The 23,814-nt window shown below is 49.0% G+C and overlaps 3 protein-coding genes across 8 annotated transcripts; 1 reads left to right on the top strand and 2 right to left on the bottom strand.

Moving 5' to 3' along the window:
• AAAS (aladin WD repeat nucleoporin) lies at positions 1–12,609 on the top strand. 4 transcript variants are annotated; one of them, XM_015081276.3, is made up of 16 exons: positions 4–256; positions 904–1,031; positions 3,756–3,811; positions 4,105–4,196; positions 4,385–4,431; positions 4,690–4,788; positions 5,102–5,245; positions 10,288–10,408; positions 10,752–10,876; positions 11,067–11,127; positions 11,247–11,337; positions 11,541–11,634; positions 11,717–11,784; positions 11,926–12,007; positions 12,120–12,204; positions 12,324–12,587. In XM_015081276.3, the coding sequence occupies exons 1-16, from the start codon at positions 134–136 to the stop codon at positions 12,546–12,548; spliced, it is 1,641 nt and encodes a 546-aa protein (XP_014936762.1). In that variant the 5' UTR covers positions 4–133; the 3' UTR covers positions 12,549–12,587. The 4 variants fall into 4 exon arrangements, 3 of the variants coding, with proteins under 3 accessions (XP_053082269.1, XP_014936762.1, XP_053082270.1); XR_008300254.1 differs by having other exon boundaries at positions 5–256; positions 12,095–12,204; positions 12,324–12,388; XM_053226294.1 differs by having other exon boundaries at positions 1–256; positions 12,120–12,609.
• MYG1 (MYG1 exonuclease) lies at positions 558–19,649 on the bottom strand. 3 transcript variants are annotated; one of them, XM_027036275.2, is made up of 8 exons: positions 19,397–19,649; positions 19,186–19,298; positions 15,658–15,817; positions 13,773–13,925; positions 13,512–13,634; positions 13,216–13,397; positions 5,272–5,356; positions 558–587 (listed from the first exon to the last, which is right to left on the bottom strand). In XM_027036275.2, exons 1-8 carry the CDS (start codon positions 19,616–19,618, stop codon positions 573–575), a joined length of 1,053 nt encoding a protein of 350 aa, XP_026892076.1. In that variant the 5' UTR covers positions 19,619–19,649; the 3' UTR covers positions 558–572. The 3 variants fall into 3 exon arrangements, with proteins under 3 accessions (XP_026892076.1, XP_026892074.1, XP_026892075.1); XM_027036273.2 differs by lacking the exons at positions 558–587; positions 5,272–5,356 and adding an exon at positions 12,847–13,109; XM_027036274.2 differs by lacking the exons at positions 558–587; positions 5,272–5,356 and adding an exon at positions 12,847–13,064.
• A 241-nt stretch (positions 19,650–19,890) lies between these two features.
• PFDN5 (prefoldin subunit 5) lies at positions 19,891–23,053 on the bottom strand. The gene is made up of 6 exons (XM_015081243.3): positions 22,896–23,053; positions 22,591–22,693; positions 22,276–22,307; positions 21,074–21,148; positions 20,852–20,957; positions 19,891–20,095 (listed from the first exon to the last, which is right to left on the bottom strand). The coding sequence occupies exons 1-6, from the start codon at positions 22,965–22,967 to the stop codon at positions 20,019–20,021; spliced, it is 465 nt and encodes a 154-aa protein (XP_014936729.2). The 5' UTR covers positions 22,968–23,053; the 3' UTR covers positions 19,891–20,018.
• Between the last annotated feature and the right edge of the window lie 761 nt (positions 23,054–23,814).

Here is a 23,814-nt window from a genome sequence, read left to right as displayed (position 1 = left end):
CTTCCGCTGAATTTTGCATCGCTGTTTGTCCCAGACGGCGACCCGTACGGGTCCGAATCTAGCCCGGGAACTGAGAGTTAGAGGAGCGGGTTCCGCGAGTTTACCGATTCCGGACGGCCTCGCGACCGGCAAGATGTGCTCCCTGGGATTGTTCCCTCCGCCGCCGCCTAGGGGTCAAGTCACCCTCTACGAGCACAATAACGAGTTGGTGACAGGCAATAGCTATGAGAGTCCGCCTCCTGACTTCCGGGGCCAGGTGGCTGGGGCGAGGAGGGAGGGGACCTACAGACATGGGGGCGGGGCACGGGGAACCGGAGGCAGCGTAGCGGGGACTGGGTAGCTGTCCTCAGTCCGGCGAACTGGAAACCGCCTGGCCCAGGTTTGAGAATAGAAGGGCTGGAATGTATTTTAGGGCTGGGATTGGACAGTGAGGGATGTCGAGGAGCTGTGGGGGCAGGCCTAGAGAGGATGGAGAGAATGAGGGAGAACTTAGGGGATGTGAGGGTGCAGGAGAACTACCTGAGAAGTTCGGTAGTTCTCTACGCTGCGGAGGCACAACCTGGAGCGTTTTTTTACCCACAGCGTTCCTAGGGAGGAAAAGGGAGAGAAACTGACACCTACTGAGCATTTGCTACGTACGAAAGAGGCTCTGAGTCAGATGTGCTTCGCAGATATTATAAGATTTAATAATCACAGCAATCCTATGAAATACTCTAGTTTTCCAGATAAGGGAGCTAAGCTCAGTTTCCTTTTCCCACCAGGGTTACATGTATGGGAATGGGAAACAGGTGTTTGGAGCCTCTTACTCTTAGCCCAGCCATGGTTTGGAGATTGACCGGGAGTTCAGCAAAGATCCGGGGGAGAGACTGACTCATTATTACACCACTTATTTCTGGCCTATAGTGGATCAATCTTCCTGTTCTGAACCTGACTAAGGATCCCCTGAAGACCCCTGGGAGGCTGGACCATGGCACAAGAACTGCCTTCATCCACCACCGGGAGCAGGTGTGGAAGAGATGCATCAACATATGGTGAGAGGTGGCAAAGGGTCTCCTGGGCGGTGGTCTGCAGATCCTGAAGAAGATGGGGTCACCGTCCCTCTGCCTTGGGCTGCCAAGCTCTCTCTAGGTTAGGGCTGGATATCATCCATCGTAACAAATTAGCTGCCCTTACTGAGAAACCTAAGTCAACAGTAGTTCATTTCATCTCCAGTGACTTGCCTTGCTTTCTGATTTGATTAAGTGAGTCTGCTCCCTGCCCCCTCTTCACATCATTACCACTTTCTGAGCTTTTGTCTGAAGCTTAGGTATAGGTATTATGTTGCAGTGAATAAATAATCTCCTATTTAGGTCATTCATTTGGTGCATCTCCCTGTCTGGATTCAGTTCCTGGCTGTATCACTTTTTAGGTGTGTGATGTTGGGCAAGTTACTTAATCACTTGGTCCCTCTCTTTCCTCATCTGTAAAGTGGAACCTATCTTACAAGGTTGTAGTGACAATGAAATGAATTAATGGATGTAAAGCACTTAGAGAACAGTGCCTGGCCCACACACATTAATCCCTTCAAGGGTTAGTTATTATCACTGTCATGTGTAGGATAAATTCCTACAAATCCAATAGGTGGGTTCAAAGGGAGTGTTCCTTTGTACTCTCACGAGCAGCTGCTGCTTCTCCCCGCCTTTTTCTGTGCCCCCTCTTCCTGATGTCCCTTAAATATTGGTGTCCTGGGCTGGACCTAAAATTGATACTTCATACCGGGTGTTGCCTTGTCTGCCAAACCCCCTCAGTTGGCTCTAACACAGGCTTCAGACACTCGGCATGTTCAAAGCCGATCTCTTCATTTCCTTTTCCAAACCTGCTTCTACCTTGTGTTTCTCGTCTCAGGGAATGACCTTACTGCTCATTCAGGAGCAAGTGGGTCGAATGTAGGCTCTGGGGCAGACAGACAGGTTGAATCCTGATGCTACTGCTTCCTACCTAGGTCACTGTGACCATATTAATTTTTCAGGCTTCTGTTCTCTCATCTAAAAATGCAGATGTTAACAGTACCGATCTTGTAGGGTTGTGATGGTGGCTGAATTAGCTAATGCTTGTGAAGCATCTAGCCCAGCCCCCGACATACTGTAAGCAGTATTAGCTGCTATAAGTATTACATAGGTGTTTCCTTTGCTATTACTCTTACTAATGTCTATAAGCCTTCACATTCTGTTCATTTTACTTCTTCAGCCTCTCAAATCTGTCTGCTTTTCTCCAACCTTATTGGTTCAGAGCACTTTGGCCTTTTTTCCAGATTTGTGAAATAGCCTCTTACCCCATCTCCTTCTCTCCGTTTTTGTCCCCTTCTAATTTGTAGCCAGACTGATCTTTCTTTTCTTTTCTTTTCTTTTCTTTTCTTTTCTTTTCTTTTCTTTTCTTTTCTTTTCTTTTCTTTCTTTCTTTCTTTCTTTCTTTCTTTCTTTCTTTCTTTCTTTCTTTTATGTTTATTTTTGAGAGAGAAAAAGAGAGAGAAAGACAGAGAATGAGTGGGGGAGGGGCAGAGGGAGAGAGGGAGACACAGAATCTGAAGCAGGCTCCGGCTCCGAGCTGTCAGCACAGAGCCCGACACGGGGCTCCAACCCACAAGCTGTGAGATCATGACCCGAGCCAGCGTCGGATGCTCAACTGACTGAACCACTCAGGTGCCCCAGATTGATCTTTCTAAAATGCCAATGTGATCAGTTGATTCCTCTGTTTAAAATCCTTCCATCGTGGGGAGCCTGGCTGGCTCGGTTGGTAGAGCATGACTCTTGATCTCAGGGTTGTGAGTTCGAGCCTATGTTGTGTGTGGAGATTACTTTAAAAAAAAAATCTTTTCTTGGTTTTCCATTCGCTGGCTTAGGGCAAGTCTTGATCCCTCGATCTGCTTACAAGGCCCTGAAAGACCTCTGAGCCTTAGTTGTCTTGTTGGTAAAATGAGCAGAATGCCATTTAGATGAATGTGATAATTAAATGAAAGGATTATATATAAAGTGCCTAGCACATACTTGGCACTCATTAAAAATGTGAGTGCATGTTTTTTTTTTTTTTTAAAGATTTTATTAAAAAAATTTTTTTTAGGGGCGCCTGGGTGGCTCATCTGGTTGAGCGTCCAACTTCGGCTCAGGTCATGATCTCATGTCTCGTGAGTTCAAGCCCCATGTCAGGCTCTGTGCTGACAGCTCAGAGCCTGGAGTCTGCTTTGGATTCTGTGTCCCTCTCTCGCTGTCCCCCTCCCTTGCTTATGCTCTGTCTCTCTCTCTCTCTCTCTCTCTCTCTTTCTCTCTCAAGAAGAATAAATAAAACATTAAAAAAATTAAAAAAAAATTTTTTTAATGTTTATTTATTTTTAACAGAAAGGGAGAGAGTGCAAATGCACAAGTGGGGGAGGGGCAGAGAGAGAGGGAGACAGGTTCCAAAGCTGCCCCCACACGGACAGCAGAGAGCCTGATGTGAGGCTTGAAGCCATGAACCACTAGGTCATGACCTGAGCTGAAGTCAGATGCTTAACCAGCTGAGCCACCCAGGCCCTCTTAAGATTTCATTTTTAAGTAATTTCTACACACGATGCGGGTCCCGAACTTACAGCCGAGAGATCAAGAGTCACACACTCCACTCACTGAGCCAGCCAGGTGCCCCTGAATGCTCTTATTTTTAATGCATGTTTATTGAATGAATATAACTTGTGGAGGGAGATTGAAGGCATCAGAATAATCTGACTCACAGCTTTCTCTCACCAGGCGTGATATGGGCCTTTTTGGGGTGCTGAATGAAATTGCGAACTCGGAGGAAGAGGGTAAGTGTTTTCCCCTCCAGCCTTCTCTAGTTTTATGGTTGGTATCTCCCCTCCATATTTGTCTTAACTTCTCCCAGCCCATTTCCCTTTAGCCCTGTTTTTCCTGCCGCATTGCTGTGCCCGTGCCATCTTTTCTCCCTTCTGCCTACCTCACATCCCCCAGAGTGGGTGCCCCAAGCATTTGCTGGGTGGAAGGACCTGGGGGATGCTCGTCCTTGCTCATCCTTCATCTTAGGGTACGCATTGAGAGCCCTGTGAATGGTTTAACCAGAGCTGCTTCCTCAACCTCACAGTGTTTGAGTGGGTGAAGACGGCGTCCAGCTGGGCCCTGGCACTCTGTCGATGGGCCTCCTCCCTCCACGGGTCCCTGTTCCCCCACCTGTCTGTAAGTTTGGCTCCCCCCCAACCCCAACCACTCCAGCCACCGCTCCCTCACTCCTGCCCCCTTCCATTTCCCATCCCTTAAGGTCAGGGTGGGGTGGGAGTCTGCAGAGGGTGGGAGCAGTGCAGCTCCCATTGAGGGGATAAACTCCCTGTGTCCCAGCACCCCTTCTATCCGCTTTGTTCTTACAGCTCAAGAGTGAAGATCTGATTGCCGAATTTGCCCAAGTCACAAACTGGTGAGTGTACGAGCTCCAGGGCTTTTGCGGGAAGGAAGTCCGGAACCTTGGAACTTCTCTGAGGGAGAGGGTAGTCAAAGCAGAGACCCCTCCCACTGCTTTCCTGACTGTTACCCACATTCTCCTTCCTCCTATTTCCCGACAAAAGAAATGAAAAGGGAAAAACAATACTGCCCTCCCAGGAAAGGGAATCTGAGCCTCTGGGCTGGGGGACGGGAAGGTGCAGGTTCCCCTTCCTCATGCTCACTCCTGCGCCAGGTCCAGCTGCTGCCTGCGGGTCTTTGCGTGGCACCCCCACACCAACAAGTTTGCGGTGGCCCTGCTAGATGACTCAGTCCGCGTGTATAATGCCAGCAGGTATGTGGCAGGCCCCGACTCTGCAGTCTCCATGTCCATGAGTCATTTCCCTATCCCCGCTAGCCTTAGTTCCAGGGGTCCTGTAGTTCCTGGGCCTGGTCCACAGGACCCCTTCCAGAATCGTGTCAGGGAGGCTCTACAGCTAGACACGTCCTATTTCCGGGTCTAATCTTTATCCTAGACTTCTGTCTCACAAAACCCCTGCGCTCTGTGTGATCAGCTTTCTTCTCTTGGCTTTCCCTCCTCAACTGAACTCCGGTCCCCTGAGCTATAGTGTCCCTGCTCTGACTCAGCTCCTTAATCTTCCCCACAGCACTATAGTCCCCTCCCTGAAGCACCGGCTGCAGCGAAATGTGGCGGCTCTGGCCTGGAAGCCCCTCAGTGCCTCTGTCTTGGCTGTGGCCTGCCAGACCTGCATTCTCATCTGGACCCTGGACCCCACCTCTTTGTCTACCCGGTGAGTCCCAACAGCCTCTATCTTACCTTGGCCTGAGGGTTGCGGCCAGGCCAGTGGTGGTGGGTGTTGAGGTCTGGAAGAAGTTCTTTGTCTTTACAGTGCTTCGCAGGGCTGTGGGAGAAGCAGACCTAAGGTCAGCGTCAAGGTGCTGAGAATGCCATAATCTAGAGAAAGGGACGGAACTAGGAACTTCAGGAATTGTGGGGAGTGTGTATCCATGGATTGTGGAGTGGAAAGACTTGTCTTTTTCAGAGGACTGTCTGATGTAGGGTTTAAAGGAAGTGGGGGAGGGAATTAATGTAGACAGAAGTTGAAATCAAGGAAATTTGAAGAAGAATACCCACGAGAACTAAGTAAATATAAAGCCAGAAACCGATTCTTTGAATTATGAATAAAGAAAGAAAACTTTTTGGCCAGCCTTATCAGGCTAAAAGAAAACATCAAAGTATAGTATTTTCAAAGTGGGAAAGAAGAGATAACAGCAGACATGGAAGAAAATAAAAGAACTATTAGAGAATATCATATACAAGTTTAGACCAACCAATGAAAATCTAAAGGAAACATTTGATTCTCTAGCAAAATTTAACCAAAGTGGATTGTGTAAGAAATTAAAACAGATGAATTCTACCACTAAAAAAAAAAATGCCAGGCTACGGGGCTCCTGGGTGGCTCAGTCCGTTGAGTGTCTGACTTTGGCTTAGGTCATGATCTCATGGTTAGTGGGTTTGAGCACCGCGTTGGGCTCTGTGCTGACAGCCTAGAGCCTGCTTCAGATCTGTGTCTCCCTCTCTCTGCCCCTTCTCTCGCTCATGCTCTGTCTCTCTCTCTCTCTCTCTCAAAAGTAAATCAACGTTAAAAAAAAATGCCAGGCAATTTTGCCAATGAGATGGCATTATGAGAGTTCTATGATAATTTGGATGTTGTTTGTTTATTTTTAAAGTAGGCTTCATGCCCAACATAGGGCTTGAACTTTGAGATTGGGGCATGACCATGAGATTGAGTCTCATGCTCTACTGACCAAGCCAGCCAGGCACCTTTCCATATTTTTTGAATTAGATCAGATCATCGAAAAATTTGGAAAGCCTTCTGATTTTTTTCCCTTTTAATAAACTTTATTTTGGTATAATTTTAGATGTTTAGAAAAGTTGCAGATAGTACAGAGTCATGGTACACCTGTCACCCAGTTTCCCCCATTGTTAACATCTTACGTTACCATGTTACCTTTGTCAAAACTAAGAAACTGATATTTGTACATGATTAGCTAAGCTCTGACTTTCTTCAGATTTTACCAGTTTTTCCATTGATGTCCTCTTTCTGTCCCAGAATTCATCCTGATTTATTTTTATGAAGCTAAATCCTAAAACTTAAACCTAACAATAAGTAGTATAAGAAAGATATTTGAGCATAGATTCAAAAATCCTAAATAGGGCTGCCTAGGTGGCTCAGTCAGCTAAGTGTCTGACTTTGGCTCAGGTCATAATCTCACAGTTCGTGAGGTCAAGCCCCACTTTGCTGAAAGCTCAGAGCCTGGGGTCTGCTTCAGATTCTGTGTCTCCCTCTCTCTCTCTGCCCCTCCCCTGCTCACACTCTCTTTTTCTCAAAAATGAATAAGCATTTAAGAAAAATATTAAAAATCCTAAAGAAAATATTAGCAAATAGAGTCCAAAAGCATATTTATTTATGTATTTTTTAAGTTTATTAATTTATTTTGAGAGAGTGTGTGCACGTGAGTGGGAGAGGGGCAGAGGGTGGGTGGGGAGAGAGAGGCCCCAGCAGACTCCACCCTGCCAGAGCAGAGCCTGATGTGGGGCTCGAACTCACCAACTGCAAGATGATGACCTGAGCCAAGACCAAGAGTCAAGTGCTTAACCAACTGAGCCACCCAGGTGCCCCCAAAAGCATATTAAAAAAAATCTTAACCATGTAGAATTTTTCAGAAATTAAAGACTATTCATCGTTAGGAAATCTATTAATATGATTTATTGCACTAGCAAGTTAAAGGAGAAAAATATTTATGTCCATAAATGCTCTTCTTAAAAAGCAGACATTCCAGGTGAAAACAGAAAGTAAAATAGGAATACAAAGAGATGACCTAACATAAAAATTTACTTAGGAGGGAAAAAAAAAAGTATTTACTCAGAATCAGTAGCTCTCGTGTTAGACAGTGAAATAGGAAACATTAAAGGTATTTTCTCCAGTAATGTCAAGATAAAGACAGTTACCATTATCACTGTTATTTTTCTTCTCTTTTTTATTTTTTTAAAGATTTTATTTTTTGGAGGTGCCTGGGTGGCTCAGTTGGTTAAGTGTGTGACGCTTGATTTCGGCTCAGGTCATGATCTTGCAGTTTGTGGATTCAAGCCCTGTGTTGGGCTCTTCACTGACAGCACTGAACCTGCTTGGGATTCTCTCTCTCCCTCTCTCTCAAAGTAAAGAAACATTAAAAAAAAAAAAACAAAAACAACAAGCATTAAAAAAGATTTAATTCTTTGAAGTAATCTCTGCACCCAAACTGGGACTCAAACTCACAACCTAAAGATCAAGAATCGCACATTCTACCAACTGAGCCAGCCACGCGCCCCTCATTGTCACCATTGTTAATCAACATTATTTTTGGAGATTCTAGTGCGTGCATTAAAACAAAAAAAAAATGTGATGTCTTGAAAACGAAGGGAAAATTACTGTTCTTTGAAGGTAGGATTTCATACCTAGATAAAACAAGAGACTCAACTAAAAAAACTGTTTGGTCTAATACACCTAAATGTAGTAAGGTGACTGGATCCAAGAAACCAAAAACTTAATAGTTTTCTTTTATACCTGTAAAAATTATTGAGAAATTGAAGGAGAAAAAATATGCTATTTACAGTACATACACTTACTGAATCGCTAAGAATAAATTATTAAATGTATTTAATCTACTAGACATCTGAAGAAAGTTGTGGAAGAAACTTGAACTAGAGCTGACTAAATGGGGGGACATACTATATGCCCAGAGAGGAAAGTGTAATCACAAAAATACCAAATTAAGTGGACTTGCAACCAGAATTCTTCTGGCTTTTGTTTTTCTGAACTGGGCAAAATGATATTCAGAGTTTTTATTAAAGAATAAATCTGGAAGAATCGCCAAGAAAAGTTTGCAAAGAAAGAATATTGAGGGGAGACTTGCCCTACCCAGTATTAAAATATTTTATGAAGTTACAGTAATGGAAAGTTACCACTGTCTGGATAAACAAACCAGATCAGTATAACTGAATAACGGAACAGATCTAAGAATATATGAAAATTGAATATATGATAAATTTGGCTTATTATTACAATAAAGAAGTTTAGTGTGTGTGTGTGTGTGTGTGTTTTAGTAGTTTAGTAGTGTTGGGATAACTGGCTACATCCTTTTGGGAAATCATAAAGGTAGTCTTTGCTTTATACTTTATCTACAAGTAAATTCCAAGCAGACTAAAAAACTAAACATAGAAATAAGGGACTAGAAGAAAATACAGAATATTTCTTATTCAGAATGATATTATTAAAATTAAAATGTTTGATAATATCCAGTACTAGCAAGACCAGGAAAGTGATTACTTTTTTTTTCTCGTGAGAAGACTATATTGTACAAACTTTTCACGAAATAATTTGTTGGTGTATTTATATTTATTTAGTTAGTTAATTTTTGAGAGAGAGACAGAGTGAGCAGGGGAGGGGAGAGAGAATCCCAGGCAGGCTCCACACTCTCAGCAAGGAGCCTGATTTCACAAACTGTGAGATCATGACCTGAGCTGAAACCAAGAGTTGGACACTTAATTGACTAAGCCACCCAGGCGCCCCTATTTTTTAAAAAGTGCCAGCCTTTTTTACCCCCAAATTCTGAACTCATAGTAACGTGAGTATATAAGGATATCGATACAGAGAATTTTTTTGCCGCATTGTTTGTAATAAAACATCATGGGGGTGCCTGGGTGGCTCAGTTGATTAAACGTCCGACTTTGGCTCTGGTCATGATCTCACAGTTCGTGAGATTGAGCCCTGTGTCAGTCTCTGTGCTGACGGCATGGAGCTTGGGATTCTCGCTCTCCCTCTCTCTGCCCCTCCCTGGTCACGTGTGTGCTCTCTTTCTCTCAAAATAAATAAAGAAGCTTAAAAAAAACCTACATCGTAAACAATTGTGAAATCTCCATTGGTGGAGGCATGAGTGAATGAATTACAGTTTATCTGTTCAGGGGAACAGAGACAGTGGAGCCACTGAAAAGAATGAGATGGATCTCTGTGAACGGACCTGAAAAGATAACTGACTTATTGTAAAGTTCAAGAATAAGTTGTGTTCTATGATCTAGGATCTCACTGGCACTAGAGGTAGTTACAGTTTGGTGGAAAAGGAAGAGGATGGCATTGATTCAGGTCACAGCCTGCACCCGCCAGGCCAAGTATGTGGTTCTGGATGTACAGAGGTGACAAAGTCACAGCCTCATGGTGGAGGATGACCTCACATGCAGCACCTTTGTGACAAGCAGAAAATAATGCGGGAGCACAGACAGGAAGACTAATTCTGACAAGGAAAGACAGAAAGACAGGGTTTGCAGCACGGGATGAGTTCTGGGGAGCAGCAGCCGATATTTCTGGAAGAGAACTTGGAACCCTGAAGTAGAGTCATAGATGATCCCAGGCCCCAGGCTGGGCGATGCGGCGGGGAGAGGGCTCTGGTCTGGGGCAGAGCACGGCCTCTCCCCTGCTCAGCACCATCCAGCTTTGCTGGTCAGTTCTTGTCTCCTGGAGGCCCACGATACAAGCTTCCTCTCTTTCATGCACTTTCATCCATGGACCTCATGGTGACGACTCTGCCCTTCCTTCCTTCCTTCCTTCCTTCCTTCCTTCCTTCCTTCCTTCCTTCCTTCCTTCCTTCCTCCCTTCCTTTCCCTGACCCTTATTCATGTCTTCTAACTTGGATTTGAGGGGCCATTGGGTTTGGAAGTTTTAGAGGAAGGCAAGGAAGTAGAGTCGGGGGCGTTCCTTTTGTCGCCTTCTGACTTGATACCGTTTCCCCTCGGCAGACCCTCTTCTGGCTGTGCACAAGTGCTTTCTCACCCTGGGCACACACCTGTCACCAGCTTGGCCTGGGCACCCAGTGGGGGACGACTGCTCTCAGCTTCACCTGTGGATGCTGCTATCCTGGTGAGTGGTCCCCACCCATCCTTTGGCCATTTGAGCCCCCTCAGACGTGAGGCAAGAGCATTCTTCTCTGGTGGTGGAAAATATCCTGGGGGCTCCACTGACAGCGTGGAGCCTGCTTGGGATTCTCTCTCCTTTTCTCTCTGCACCCTCCCCTGCTTGCTCTCTGTCTCAAAATAAATAAAGTTCTGCTTGCTATCCCTGTACATATAAACCTATTCTCCTGTTTTAACAGCCCCTCTCTTGCTTCCTCCCCTTTCTGTGTCTTTCTACCTAGAAGAAGGGCAGCCCCCGTGACAGGTTGGGGATGCTGGAGTTCCCTCTCACTCCTGCCCCTTCTGCCTAGGTATGGGATGTCTCAACGGAGACCTGTGTTCCCCTTCCCTGGTTTCGCGGCGGTGGGGTTACCAATCTGTTCTGGTCTCCGGATGGCAGCAAAGTTCTGGCTACCACTCCTTCAGCTGTCTTTCGGTGAGTGGGAGGAGAGCAGGGGAAGGGGTAAGGACAGGAATGACCCAGAGAAAGGCACTTGGCTCCTGGAACTTCCAGCAGGAAGTTCTGTGACCATTCTCTGACCTGGCCCTGAGACCGGCAGAGGGAGGGAAGTACAAGTTTTGGAGCCTAGAGGTCCTAAGCTGTGACCTGACTCTTTCTGGTGCAGAGTCTGGGAGGCCCAGATGTGGACGTGCGAGAGGTGGCCTACTCTGTCAGGGCGGTGTCAGGTAAGAGGTGACTGTGATTCAGAGAGCCAGGGAGCAGGTGGGCCCCAGATTGTCCCAGCTTGTCTCCCTTTGTCCCCCTACAGACCAGTGTTCCTCTACCTTTTGTTCCTTGACCCCAGACTGGCTGCTGGAGCCCAGATGGAAACCGACTGCTGTTCACTGTATTGGGGGAACCACTCATTTACTCCTTGTCATTCCCAGAACGTTGTGGTGAGTCAGGGGAAATGGCTCCGGATGCAGAGTATCTGGGGCAGTCAGAGGAAGGCAAGAACCCCCTGGAATATGCTACTCTGAAGGATAAAGGGAAGTAAAACTTGGGAGACTTGAGAGGTGTTGATGCTTACAATAGGTGGGAGGCAGGGGACCAGTGAGAGGCCCTTTCCTGTACTCCAGAGCCTCTTCCCTTCTTGCAGGGGAGGGAAAGGGGCGCGTTGGAGGTGCAAAGTCAGCCACCATTGTGGCGGATCTGTCTGAGACAACAGTACAGACACCAGATGGAGAGGAAAGGTGAGCTGATTGGTGAGGGAGGGGCAGTCAAAAGGTGGAGGGGCCATGCTGAGCCCTCCCAACCTACTGTTCTGACCCATAGACTTGGGGGAGAGGCTCACTCCATGGTCTGGGACCCCAGTGGGGAACGTCTGGCTGTGCTCATGAAAGGTAAGAGTTGGGGAGGAAGGACTTTGTTCGGCTACAGCCATCTTCCATTAATGGAGGGTGTCCATGTCCTGGCTGCAGGTCTCCGCCCTGTCCCGGGATTCTGCCTATAGGGGGCCTTCCTGTCACATCCATTTCTTACAGGAAATCCACGCGTCCAGGATGGTAAACCAGTCATCCTCCTTTTTCGCACTCGAAACAGCCCTGTGTTTGAGCTGCTTCCTTGGTAAGTGCCAGGTAGGCCCATCAGGTCTGGACTCCCCACCAGCTTTCCCACACCGAACCCACATCCTACTCCACTGCCCGGCTCCAGATGCCTGCTCACCTTCTCCCCCTAGTGGCGTTATCCAGGGGGAGCCAGGGGCCCAGGCACAGCTCATCGCTTTCCATCCTTCCTTCAACAAAGGGGCTCTGCTCAGTGTGGTGAGTAGGCCAGGCTACTGGGCTCTTCGGGAGCGGGGTGGAAGAACCAGGGCTTTGGCTGCTGTGTGGCCTTCTTTGGGCCTAGGCTCTGATAGACTTTTTTTTGTCCCTCTCTGCAGTGCTGGTCCACAGGCCGAATTGCCCACATCCCTCTGTACTTTGTCAATGCCCAGTTTCCACGTTTCAGCCCAGTGTTTGGCCGAACCCAGGAGCCCCCAGCTGGGGGCGGAGGCTCTATTCATGATCTGCCCCTCTTTACTGAGACATCCCCAATCTCTGCTCCATGGGACCCTCTCCCTGGGCCACCGCCTGCCCAGCCCCACTCCCCTCACTCCCACTTCTAATAATAGTAATAATAAATTCCCTTCTTTGTTTTCCACTCAGTTATGAGACTTTTTTCCAGAGAGTTGCACTGGGGTTTAGTGAAGAAAAGAAGGTGTGGACTTCGGGTTAAGATGGCTGTGTCACTTTTCATGAAATGGGTCAGATTATTTAACTTTAGGAACTGGGTGGTTTTCAAATGCTTTGGAAAGCAAAGCTGAGAAAGTACCTACCATGGACTTTGGCATATAATAAACATTTCACTTTTCCCAAATTTCAGCAGGTTCCCAAAAGAGTGCAGGGCAATAATGGGGCAAGGACTTGATCAATATGAGACAGATGGCATTTTATTAGGGTAGGGGATTTGTGGGACTCATCGGCGCTGGGCCAGGGTGGCACGGGCCATGCTCAAGGCACCCTCTCGGGTGTGGTGCCCACCAATGAAGCCGCTGGTGTGGACAAAGATGCAGCCAGGAATCCCACTGACCTGGTCCAGGGCCTCATCCCGAAGTCCCCGCCATGGCTCTGGCAGGGGCAGCCTACAAGTGAGCAGAAAGAGGAAGTTGGTGGGAGCAAATGGAGGCCTTGAGGAAGAGAGGGAGCACAGAAGAGGCCAAGGTTAGTGGCTCCCTCTGATAAAGGGCTGAAACAGACCTGAAGGCCTGCAGGGCGGTCCTCTAAGGGCCTTACCGGCTCTGGAATGAGTGGGGCTCCTTGGGCACACACTGTACCCGCCACTGTCCAGCCTGGTCAGTGTAGATAACAAAGGCGATGGTCACCGGAGGGGACAGCCCAGATTCCAGGTGGTAGAGGTGCTCCTTCCAGGGGCATCCACCTTTGGCCAGTTCTACTATCTCCCCACTTGGGTCCACCTGAAAGGGAGGCATGGTTGGAAGGTTCAGGATGAAAGTGGGAGCCCCTGCCGACCGGCAGCCTACCAGCAGTCACCAATTTGTGAACCACAGTGCCTCCTCCCAGGCCTGTACCTGGAATCGCTGGGCCAGGGCCTCTTCCACCAAGGCCCGGGCTGGCAGCCAGCTGTGCTGGTAGAAGCCCACTCTCTGCAGAAACTCCTCTCGAACTAGATCCATTGCACGCTTGAAACCGGCCTGGGAATCGTGGGAATCAGAACCATGGTGCCGGCCCCAACTTTTGACTTTGCTAAGAGTGGAAGAGGCAACCACTCTCATTTCCTCCCCCGAAGCACTTACGTGCCTCACAGTCCCTTCCCCTGGGGCTCTCCTTACCTCGGTGTCTTGGTTGGGCTGGTTCCAGGTAGGATTAAGCCGAGCAACCCGGGCGCTCAGTGTGGTGGTCAGCACATATCTAGGCTCTCCCTCCTCCCACTGGGAGATCCCATTGTCCACTGCATCCACCTCCTCCACGAAGTTCTCGTACATCTAAGGCAGCAGTGGGGGAAATGCTCTTGAGGGTACCTACCACTTGCATACAGTGGTCTAGGTTTCAAAGTATGCGCACACACACTCTTTCATTGAATCTTCACGACAGTCCCGTGAAGCCTCTCGGCATTCATTGGACAAGGAAAGGGGGAACTGGGGAGTTCAGCGGCTTAAGGTCAAGCTAACAGTGCTGGGGCTGGAATTCTGATCACCTGACTTCTAATCCAGCACTCCCTCCGCTACTGTGCGGAGCCCGAGTCAAGGCCAGTGTGTGTGGGGTGGGGGCTGCTGACTTCAGAACAAGTTCCATGAGGGGCTCTGTGGAAGTGGATGGATCTCTGGCTGAGAGTGGGTGAGTCTCCAGGGAGGCCGAATGGGCTCTTCAGTGACCTGGTGAATGAGGTACAGAGGGGTCTGGCTAAACACAAGTCAGGTAGAGAGACGGCTGGAGGAGACACAAGCTGGGATGTGGTCCCAGGGAAGCCCAGAATGTGCCATGTGCTGTACCTCTTGAGCCTGCAGAAATGGCAGGGCAGGGCCTCAAGAGCCTGGGGGGGGGGTAGAAATGATACACGATATCAATGCTTAAAGCAAAACTGCCCGACACACAGGCCTACAATATCAATATGTCTGTGGTTTGCAGAAAAGTGCTGTTCTTGGAGAGAGCCGATAAACTCCTCTGTGCCCAGCACCTCTTGGTCTGGACCCCAACATGATGCTCAGTTAAAACTTGGTACAACCTCCTTTAATTGCTTAGAAACTCCTCAGCAAAAGGGAAAACAGACTCCAGCAGTCTAAAAACCTTAGTATTCCAAAAGCTCCAGTTCAACCACTTATATTTCTTCACTCCTTTGGATCATGCTCCTCCTGTGTCACAGGGGCAGATGACAGGCAAGCGGAGACAGAAATGAACTCAATGGCCTCTGCAACGACCAGAGCTGACTAAATCTGAAGTTTGACTTATGTTTTTAAATGTATTTATTTCGAGAGAGGGAGTGCACATGCACGAGTAGGGGACGGGCAGAGAGGAAGAGAATCCCAGGCAGGCTCCAAGCTCAGCACAGAACTCGACTCAGCGTTGAATCTCATGAACCGTGAGATCATGACCTGAGCCAAAATCAAGAGTATGCCGCCCACCCGACTAAGCCACCCAGGCACTCCTGAAGTTTGACTTGTGAGCTTCATAGGAGTGGGGTCAAGTAGGTGTCCTCAGAATCCCTGTTTGATGTAACACGTGTGCCAGGGTGAGTGGCCCCATCCCCTCCCCGCAGCAGGAACGTGTTGAGCTGCTTGCAGGGGTTGCTGATGGAACCTGCAGAAGTTTTCGTAATCAAAACCCTTCCCAGCTGAGCTTCCCAATCCGTGCGTCCGAGATCTGCCCCCGACCCCCCTTCAGGGCAGCCAGAACCTCTAAGCCTTAATGCTTCCAAACGTAAGCAGCCACCTCTATTACCAAGTTGTTAATGCATGTCAGGTCAAGAAAAGGACCAGGAAATGCTGCTTTACAGTTTTCAAAGCCCTTCTCCAAACACCACCTCATCCACTTCTCACAACCGCCCCACGACAGAGATGAGAGAGACTGACCGTCTCCTTGTGAGAAGATGAGCTTGAGGGAGAGGGTGCTGGGCTAGCTCTGGGCCAGGAATCCTGACCTGAGGCCCAGTCCTGCGTGAGGCCCACTCCCAGCCGGTGGAGATGCATATATGGGTCATCTCTGTCCTCGGGTCCCCACCTTGTCATAGATGGTGCCCACCATGCTGTCCTCTTCGTTAGTGCCCAGCAACTGGGCCAGCAGCTTGTGCCCGAAGTGCAGATAGATGAGTCCCGCACTGCTCAGCTTGGTCTGCCACGGCTTCCCAGGAGACAGGGAGCTCATGGTCTCTGTGAAAGATCTGAGGAGCACAGGGAAGTGGGGCTGAGGCAGAGCTGCCCCAGGAAACCCACAGTGTGTGTGTGCATGTGCACACACGAGTGGGTGAGGACACTGGAGAATAGTCAGGAGTTGGGAGGAGGAAGCCCAGCTGTGAAGGCTTCAGCTTTTCCTTGGGGTTCAACATGGACGTCAGCTTGGAGTCCCCATTCATACACGCATTCAACAATGGATTATTGAATGCTTACTACATGCCAGGCTTTGTGTTTTAGACGTTAGGGATTACAAAAAAAAAAAAAAAGACCTAAGACAACGTCCCTGCCTTCAAGTTCATCTATTAAAGGTAGACAAGCGGGGCGCCTGGGTGGCTCAGTCGGTTAAGTGGCCGACTTCGGCTCAGGTCATGATCTCGCAGACCGTGAGTTCGAGCCCCACGTCGGGCTCTGGGCTGACAGCTCAGAGCCTGGAGCCTGTTTCAGATTCTGTGTCTCCCTCTTTCTGACCCTCCCTCGTTCATGCTCTGTCTCAAAAATAAACGTTAAAAAAAATTAAAAAAAAAAAAAAAGGTAGACAAGCACACAAACGACCAAGTGAATGCTCTAGCTAGGTTATAAACAACGATAAGGAGGGAAGGGGGAGGGAGTGTGTTCAGGCCAAAAGATGAATCAGTAGGTGTCGCCAGCCAGACAAAGAGTGAAGGAGAAAAGGCGTTCCAGGCAGATGGAACAACATGTACGATGGCTGAGAGATCTTTTCATGGAACTGCAAGAAAGGCAAGCTTGGGATTCGAGGAGTGCCAAAAAATAAAGCTGGAAGGGTCAGCAGGGGCCAAATCAGGGCAGGCCCTGTCCGCTGTATTTTGGAGCTTGGACTTGATGTATACGTAGTGGGGAGCCACTGAGACACTTTAGTGGATAAGTGCCTGTTAGAGCACTGTGCTGGCTGGCATACCAAAAAAAAAAAAAAAAAAAAAAAAAAAAAATGCAAGATTACCTGCAGCGGTGTAGGTGAGTGAGGAAGGCAGAAATTTGAATTCTCAGTGGCACAGAGAATAGGGAAAAGGTAGGGCAGTTCTCAGGGAAACAGAAACCAACCACAGCTGTAATTTCTAACTACCAGGCCATCATAATCCCCCAGGGAGCTCATTTTTTGTTTTAGTGTTATTATTAGTAAGTACAAAAATATTTATAAAATGTCCATAAGGTATAAAGACTAACATAAGTAACTCCCTCAGGTAAAAGTTCAAAAAGAAGCAAAACTAAATTGTTGATGGAAAACAGACATGTGCTGAACTGCACGGGAGATCAAGGGCAAGATGGACACAAAATTAAGGATACTGCTTACTTCTGGGGACACAGGGGGATGGGACAGGGAAGAAGTACTTGGCACAGATGCAAAGGTAATGGTAATGTTCTAGTTCTTAGATTGGGAGATTGGTTCTTAGGTGTTCATTACAGGTTTTATATTCCGAAAACATACATTCTTTCATGTATCAAATGCTGCATAATTTAAAAAAAAGTATATAAAATCATGAGAAAAAAGGAAATTAGTCAATACTGTAAAATGTCCCAAAGAGATCAACTGAAGTGAGACCTTCAGCCAGCAACCTGAGTTTGGTGGTGAGGTCACCGGTGCCCTTTCCATGAGCACTGCCAGTGGAGAGATTGGGAGAGGACCAGCTAAATGAATGAATGGAATGAACTGGAAGGGAGGTGGAGCCAGGGTCCGCTCTTCTTTTGAAGACAGGCTTTGAAGGGAGGGGAGGAGATGAGGCTATAAATAGAGGGTTCCCACACCACATCATTTATGAACGTAATATGTACACTTGGGAAGGAAGCGAGGGAGAGAAATACTTAAAGAGAATTAAAATAATGGGGCGCCTGGGTGGCTCAGTCGGTTAAGCGTCCGACTTCGGCTCAGGTCACGATTTCACAGTCCGCGAGTTCAAGCCCCGCGCCGGGCCCTGGGCTGATGGCTCGGAGCCTGGAGCCTGCTTCCGATTCTGTGTCTCCCTCTCTCTCTCTCTCTCTGCCCCTCCCCCGTTCATGCTCTCTCTCTCTCTCTCTCTCTGTCTCAAAAATAAACGTTAATGGGGCGCCTGGGTGGCGCAGTCGGTTAAGCGTCCAACTTCAGCCAGGTCACGATTTCACAGTCCGCGAGTTCAAGCCCCGCGCCGGGCTCTGGGCTGATGGCTCAGAGCCTGGAGCCTGTTTCCGATTCTGTGTCTCCCTCTCTCTCTCTCTCTGCCCCTCCCCCGTTCATGCTCTCTCTCTCTCTCTCTCTGTCTCAAAAATAAACGTTAATGGGGCGCCTGGGTGGCGCAGTCGGTTAAGCGTCCGACTTCAGCCAGGTCACGATCTCGCGGTCCGTGAGTTCGAGCCCCGCGTCAGGCTCTGGGCTGATGGCTCAGAGCCTGGAGCCTGTTTCCGATTCTGTGTCTCCCTCTCTCTCTGCCCCTCCCCTGCTCATGCTCTGTCTCTCTCTGTCCCAAAAATAAATAAACGTTGAAAAAAAAAATTAAAAAAAAAAAAACACGTTAAAAAAAAAAAGAATTAAAATAAAACATCCTCATAATCTCTCGGAGATCACCACTTTCAACAGTGTGGTGTGTATGAAGGAGGGTTTTGTTTTTCGGTTACTCCTTTGATTTCCAGGCGGGAGAGGGGAGGGGTGGGCAAAAAGCAGCCGAAGGGCTGGGGTTCTGGAGAATGGCGGTGTGAGCCCCCAGAGTTAAAAGTAATAACATCTGGAAAGGGGCGAAGAGAAGGGAATGAGTTTCCTGAACAGGACGGAGGGAGCTGAGGGTGCCTGGGAGTGGGAATCTGAGGGTGTGCCCGCAGAGGCTCAATTTCCTTGGAAAAGTGGGAGAGCTTTTCCCGGGGGAGCTGGAGGAGGCAGGGCCTTGAGGAGAGGGGAAAAGGACTGGAACGGTCCTGCGGACGATGTGCTGGCCTCGGAAAAGAAAGACTTCCCAGTGGAAGAGTATAAACGAAGCGGAAGACCACACACGTCTGAGCGGCCACCAACCACCGCCACCGCGTGGGCCTAGCTGTCTGAAGAGGCACGGACACGTGAAAGGACGACCCTGGGCTGGGGTGCTGACGGGGGCGAGGACGGCGCCAGTGGGAGGAAAGCCTGGCTGAGCGGAGGAAGGCGGCCGGTCGCGAGGGGCCAGAGGCCGGCCCGGGAGCCAGGGGAGGCCCGAAGCAGGATGGACGGGTGCAGAGCGGGCGGAGGGCTGGCGGGCTGCCGTCCCGCGGGACTCGGGGGTTGGCTTTCAAGGATGAGGCGGTCCCCTTCGCTGACGCGGGCCAGACCACCGGACGGCTGCCTCGGAGCGGAGGAGAGCCGAAGTCAAAGGAGTTCAAGAAATGGTATCTGGGAGCTCACCTCTGGTGATGGTCATATCGGTGTCTCTGCGGGTCGTACTCGCCACCCACGTCTACCACGATGTCACAGGCGGCCAGTTTTTCGGGGTCCCGGGTCCGCACGATCTCTGCGTCCTGCAGGGAACACAGGAGGTGAGGGGGCGGCCGGGGTCGCGAGGGAGGAGGGGCGCACGGGCGCGGCCCGCCCCGGAGGCACGTTCGGCCGACCGTACCCGGTACTCGGGCAGGAGGCGCAGCAAGGCGCACGCCAGGGCCTCATCGCAGTGGAAAGTGCCGTTGTGCGTCCCGATCCGGGGCGGTGCCATGCGGCTGCCGCGGGGTCGCTTGGACGGCGGGACGGACTCCAGGCTGAGCGTCCGGGGCCCGGCCCGGGAGGGTGGCGGCCGCAGCAGCAGCAGCAGAGGCAGAAGACCACGCAGGGAGCGGTGGCCCATGCAGCCTCCCCCCGTGGGGAGGCGGGTCGCCGACCCGGAAGAGGAAGAGCCCGCTCAGTTCCATTTCCGCTGGACGGTTCCATGGCAACCGTCCGCAAAGACCAGGTCCGCTCGGCACTTCTCCCCAACTCCCCGAGAGGCTCAGGGTGGAGCCTCCGAGATAAGCACCGCCCCATCCCTACAGAGCAGGCTCTAGGGAGGTGCACAGCGTCTCGACTACCGCCCTCCGGTCTCACCACCAGTCCTTTGCTTAATGCAAGAAAAGACCAACATTCTGCCCAGCTGGCACATTTATTAGCATGAATAAGACCCTTCCCTTCCTTGACCCCAGGAAGCCACGCCCACAAAGTCCCAGGCTCCTTGAAGCAGGGTCCCTCTCTCCCATTTCTGATACAAGCTCTCAGGCCTTGGCAGTAGCCTGAGTTGCCCCCAGGGCTGTGAGCTGCTGAATCTTCTGGCTCATCATCTCCATGACAGCTGTGGAAAAAAAGAAGCGTTCAGACCCTGGTCTGGAGCTAGAGGGGAGAACCCAGAGTTCAGGAAGTGAGAAAAAAATTAAGGACAGGTGGACAACCAAGTACAGTTAATAAAACTTTTAACACAGTGATTCACTGGGGGACACACACAAATTTAGAGTCTACAATGTGTCTAAATATGATAACCACTGGGACATAAAAATGAACAAAATACAGTCCTAAATGATTCAAACATAACCAGAAAATTGTACTGTGGACGAGTTTTGCCTTTAGAACAGTGCTTCTCAATTCTGTGTAACAGAATTACCTGGGGAGCTTTTAAACAAACACTGACCCCCAGAACTCCCCCAGCCTCAGGTTGATTTAATTGGTTTGGATCGGACTCGGGCTTCCTTTTTAAACTTCCTGGGTGATTCTAATGTGTAACCAGGGTTGTAACGGCTAGTCCTTAGTTAGGGCTGTATTTCTTTCCTGTGTGTTCATTTACACATATCATTTCCCCCATTCCATCCCATTAGATAGGAACTCTTCAAGAACAAAGATATAATTTCCTTCTTCTAAAATTCTCAAGCACCCAAATAGTGCTTCACAAATAGTGAATCTTTAATGCACAGAATCTAGACAATAACACATCTAGACATCAAACAGAAAGACATGGCTTTAGTCTAGCAAAGGGGATGCCCCCAGTTCACACTGGAATCCACGTTCTTTATCATGGAGGTAGAAAGAGTGAAGAGGTGCTCCAGGCCAACCTTACCCTGTTTCATGGCATGCTTCTCCTGCAGAGCTGGCTGGATTTTCTCCATTTGCTTGGTGAGGAAGTCTATCTTCCTCTTGAAAAAGTCCTTGGCATCCTCAGCTGTCTGCAAGGCCAGAGGTAAATGAAGGGCTAAGAGGGGACCCCATGCTGCACTCTAGCTCGTCCCCTAAACTTCCTTTCCCTGCTCAGAGAGGCATCCACATGGTTACTTCCACTCACCTTTTCTACATAGTAGCCTGTTCCCACATCGATGAGGACATGTTCCACATCATGTAGCTTCCCCGGGACATACATCTGAGAAGTAAGGATTAAGGGAAAACTAGCCCAACAGGAGTCATGATTCCCTGTCAGCTAACCTGCTTGGCCTTTTCTAAAAAGCCACAAGGCACAAGGACTGAAGGATCTGGAGGCCTTAGAACTATACCTATACACTCCAGATGGGGAGGGACAGAGAACTCGGTGCCTTATGGAGAAAGGACATATGCTGGGAACACCCTCTGGCCCTCCCATTCTCTAAGCAGTTCTTATAATTCTTCCCACTAGCCCCTCCAGAAGGACTACATACAGTGTTTTCCTACTGCTGTGGAGTAGTAAAAGTGAAAAGCCAGCCTCAGGGCACCTGGGTGGTTCAGTCAGTTAAAGGTCCAACTTCCACTCAGGTTTTGATCTCACCGTTCATGGGTTCGAGCCCCTGCATCAGACTCTGTGCTGACAGCTCAAACCTGGAGCCTGCTTTGGATTCTGTTTCCTTCTCTCTCTCTGCCCCTCCCCTGCTCAGACTCTCTCTCACTCTCAAAAATAAAAAAAATAAAACATTAAAAAAAAAATAGCCAGACCACTTTCCCTCAACAGCCCCAAGCACAAAATCACTAGCTAATTCCCGACGGACTTAATGCTAAGTGGCCAATCCCTATGACACTACTTCTGTTGTTTTCTTTTCAGCCTGTCAGTGTTCAGCTTCCAGGTGCCCTACTGTCACAACTCACTCATTCAAGTAAAACAATCCAGATTTCTTAGTAACAACAGTTTGGAAATAGCCACTGTTAAACCAAAATTGAGGATTCACACACAGAGCCGACCCCCTTGTTTCTATATCCTATCCTTCTATCGTTTATGTCTTCTAAGTTATTAGTCAAAGTGTAAACACACCTGTTTTGTCTTCATATTAGAGGATATTCTCAAACAGCAAAGGGAAATAATCACACCTCAATTCTACACATGACTTTGTGCTCACAAAGCATTAGCTGGATATTGGCCCCAGGCCAGGAGAGGTATAAAGTGTGTATAATAAGAGTGTTCTCAGAATCATGGGGACACTCTGCAGTAATCAAAACTAATCCCACCTTTTTTTTTTTTCCTCGAGAGAGACAGGTGAGAGAGAAAAAGAGACAGCAGGGTAGCAGTTTCTGTCGAAAGGATACAGAACTCGTCAGTGGGACGAGTAATTCTTTCCCTGTGAAAGCAATTAAGACAAACAAGCAGGGAAGGTTAAGACGTTAAAGGGAGTTCCAATACGGCACAGCACAGAGATAGTAAGAAACAGGGACAACAGGAGCAGAGGAATGTCCTGTACGTTTCAATTCTAGGCAGGCAACATGCAAAGGGCTCACGTAGCGGCATACAATACGTAGTGGATTGCTTTCTCTTCTCAGGTAAGGACAACTGGATTAGAAGGCGGGGCGAGAGTAGCCGGCTCACCACATCCCCCATGTCGCCTTCACGCGCCTACCCCATACCCTCGTTGTTCTTGTTCAGCACGTTCAGACAGTCCTTGGCTTCCACATACTTGGTCTGTACCACCTTGAGCTGGGCAATGGACGTGGACAAGAACTCCACTTCCTAGGGAGGACGGGAGACAGGGTCAGTCTGGGAGCTGGAGAAAGAGGGGAAGCACTGCCGGAGAGGGGGCTCATCCTGGGATGGTGTGGGGGTTTCGCAGGGGAAGGCAAGCATTCCAAAGGGGGGAGGAATGGGGGCGAGGGAGTACGCGTGGGCAAAAGGGATGTGAGGCGGGAAAGGGGTGTCAGCCGCCCGTCCTCACCTGGTCCAGCTGGTTCTTGAGCATCTCTAGCTGTGGCAGGTTCAGCTCGGTGATGTTAACTGACTGCGCCATGTTGGGAAGGAGGACTAACGAAGCGGAAGCCGCCTCGGCGAGCAACGCTCTAGCCGCCCTCTGCGCATCTCGATGGATGCGCCTGGAGGCCTCGCTGCGCCGAACATCTCTATGGTCCTCCATCCCGGAAGAGAAAGAAGGGCTGGAGTCTTTAACTTGAATTGTAGAGCGGCTCGTGATATTCACAAAACCTCGCCTGCCTGGCATAGCAAAGTTGTAGCAAACAGGCTTCCTACGCTCAAGGAACTTATAAAAATCTTTAAAATATCCAGTTCATAACAATATTGCAAAGCAATGTATGCTACTCCACGTGGGTCGTATAAACATAGTGAATGACAGGCAAGCAAGAAACCTGGGAAGTTCGCAGGTCAATAGCATCGCAAACGCGGTGCTTTGGGATCACCAAGAGTCTGGTGATGGAGAGAATAAGGAGACACGTTATCAACCAATAAGTACAGTACAAGGTTTATTAATCAAAACGATGTTTTACCGTAATGTGTTAGATGTGAGGGATACACAAGAGTGTAAGATAATGTGCTTCTGAGGAATTTAACAATCTAGTTGGTGAGAGAAAACACATATGTAAATAGAATTCCAGAGAATCTACTGCTGATGTGTGCGGTCCTGACAAGTGTAACAGGGGTATGTGGGGGAGAGAACAAGAGCCTCTATCACCCACGTTGGAGCAGGGCAGGGCAGCTGAGGCATTAAAGCTAGTGTTACTCCCAGGATACCTGAGCACAGGAAGACAGGACAGACATGATGGGACCTGGCCAAGACACTCTCAATGGGTCTATCTCTATGCTTCCTGAAGCCTTTGTATCCACTTAGAGCATTTTTGGGGGAG

The sequence above is a fragment of the Acinonyx jubatus genome, chromosome B4, assembly GCF_027475565.1.
Source record: "Acinonyx jubatus isolate Ajub_Pintada_27869175 chromosome B4, VMU_Ajub_asm_v1.0, whole genome shotgun sequence".
Taxonomy (NCBI): domain Eukaryota; kingdom Metazoa; phylum Chordata; class Mammalia; order Carnivora; family Felidae; genus Acinonyx; species Acinonyx jubatus.
This window is presented reverse-complemented; position numbering and strand designations above follow the sequence as displayed.

Excerpts from the sequence above, each read along its gene's own strand:
- AAAS (XM_053226294.1), top strand. The coding sequence starts at position 134 with ATGTGCTCCCTGGGATTGTTCCCTCCGCCGCCGCCTAGGGGTCAAGTC. Across the intron at positions 1,032-3,755 it reads AAGAGATGCATCAACATATG|GCGTGATATGGGCCTTTTTG; the intron begins GTGAGAGGTGGC and ends TTCTCTCACCAG. Across the intron at positions 3,812-4,104 it reads TGCGAACTCGGAGGAAGAGG|TGTTTGAGTGGGTGAAGACG; the intron begins GTAAGTGTTTTC and ends TCAACCTCACAG.
- MYG1 (XM_027036273.2), bottom strand. The coding sequence starts at position 19,618 with ATGGGCCACCGCTCCCTGCGTGGTCTTCTGCCTCTGCTGCTGCTGCTG. Across the intron at positions 15,818-19,185 it reads CGATATGACCATCACCAGAG|ATCTTTCACAGAGACCATGA; the intron begins GTGAGCTCCCAG and ends TGTGCTCCTCAG. Across the intron at positions 13,635-13,772 it reads AGCCCAACCAAGACACCGAG|GCCGGTTTCAAGCGTGCAAT; the intron begins GTAAGGAGAGCC and ends CACGATTCCCAG.
- PFDN5 (XM_015081243.3), bottom strand. The coding sequence starts at position 22,967 with ATGGCGCAGTCAGTTAACATCACCGAGCTGAACCTGCCACAGCTAGAG. Across the intron at positions 22,308-22,590 it reads GCTGAACAAGAACAACGAGG|GGAAAGAATTACTCGTCCCA; the intron begins GTATGGGGTAGG and ends TTGCTTTCACAG. Across the intron at positions 21,149-22,275 it reads TCGTCCCACTGACGAGTTCT|ATGTATGTCCCGGGGAAGCT; the intron begins GTATCCTTTCGA and ends CTTACTTCTCAG.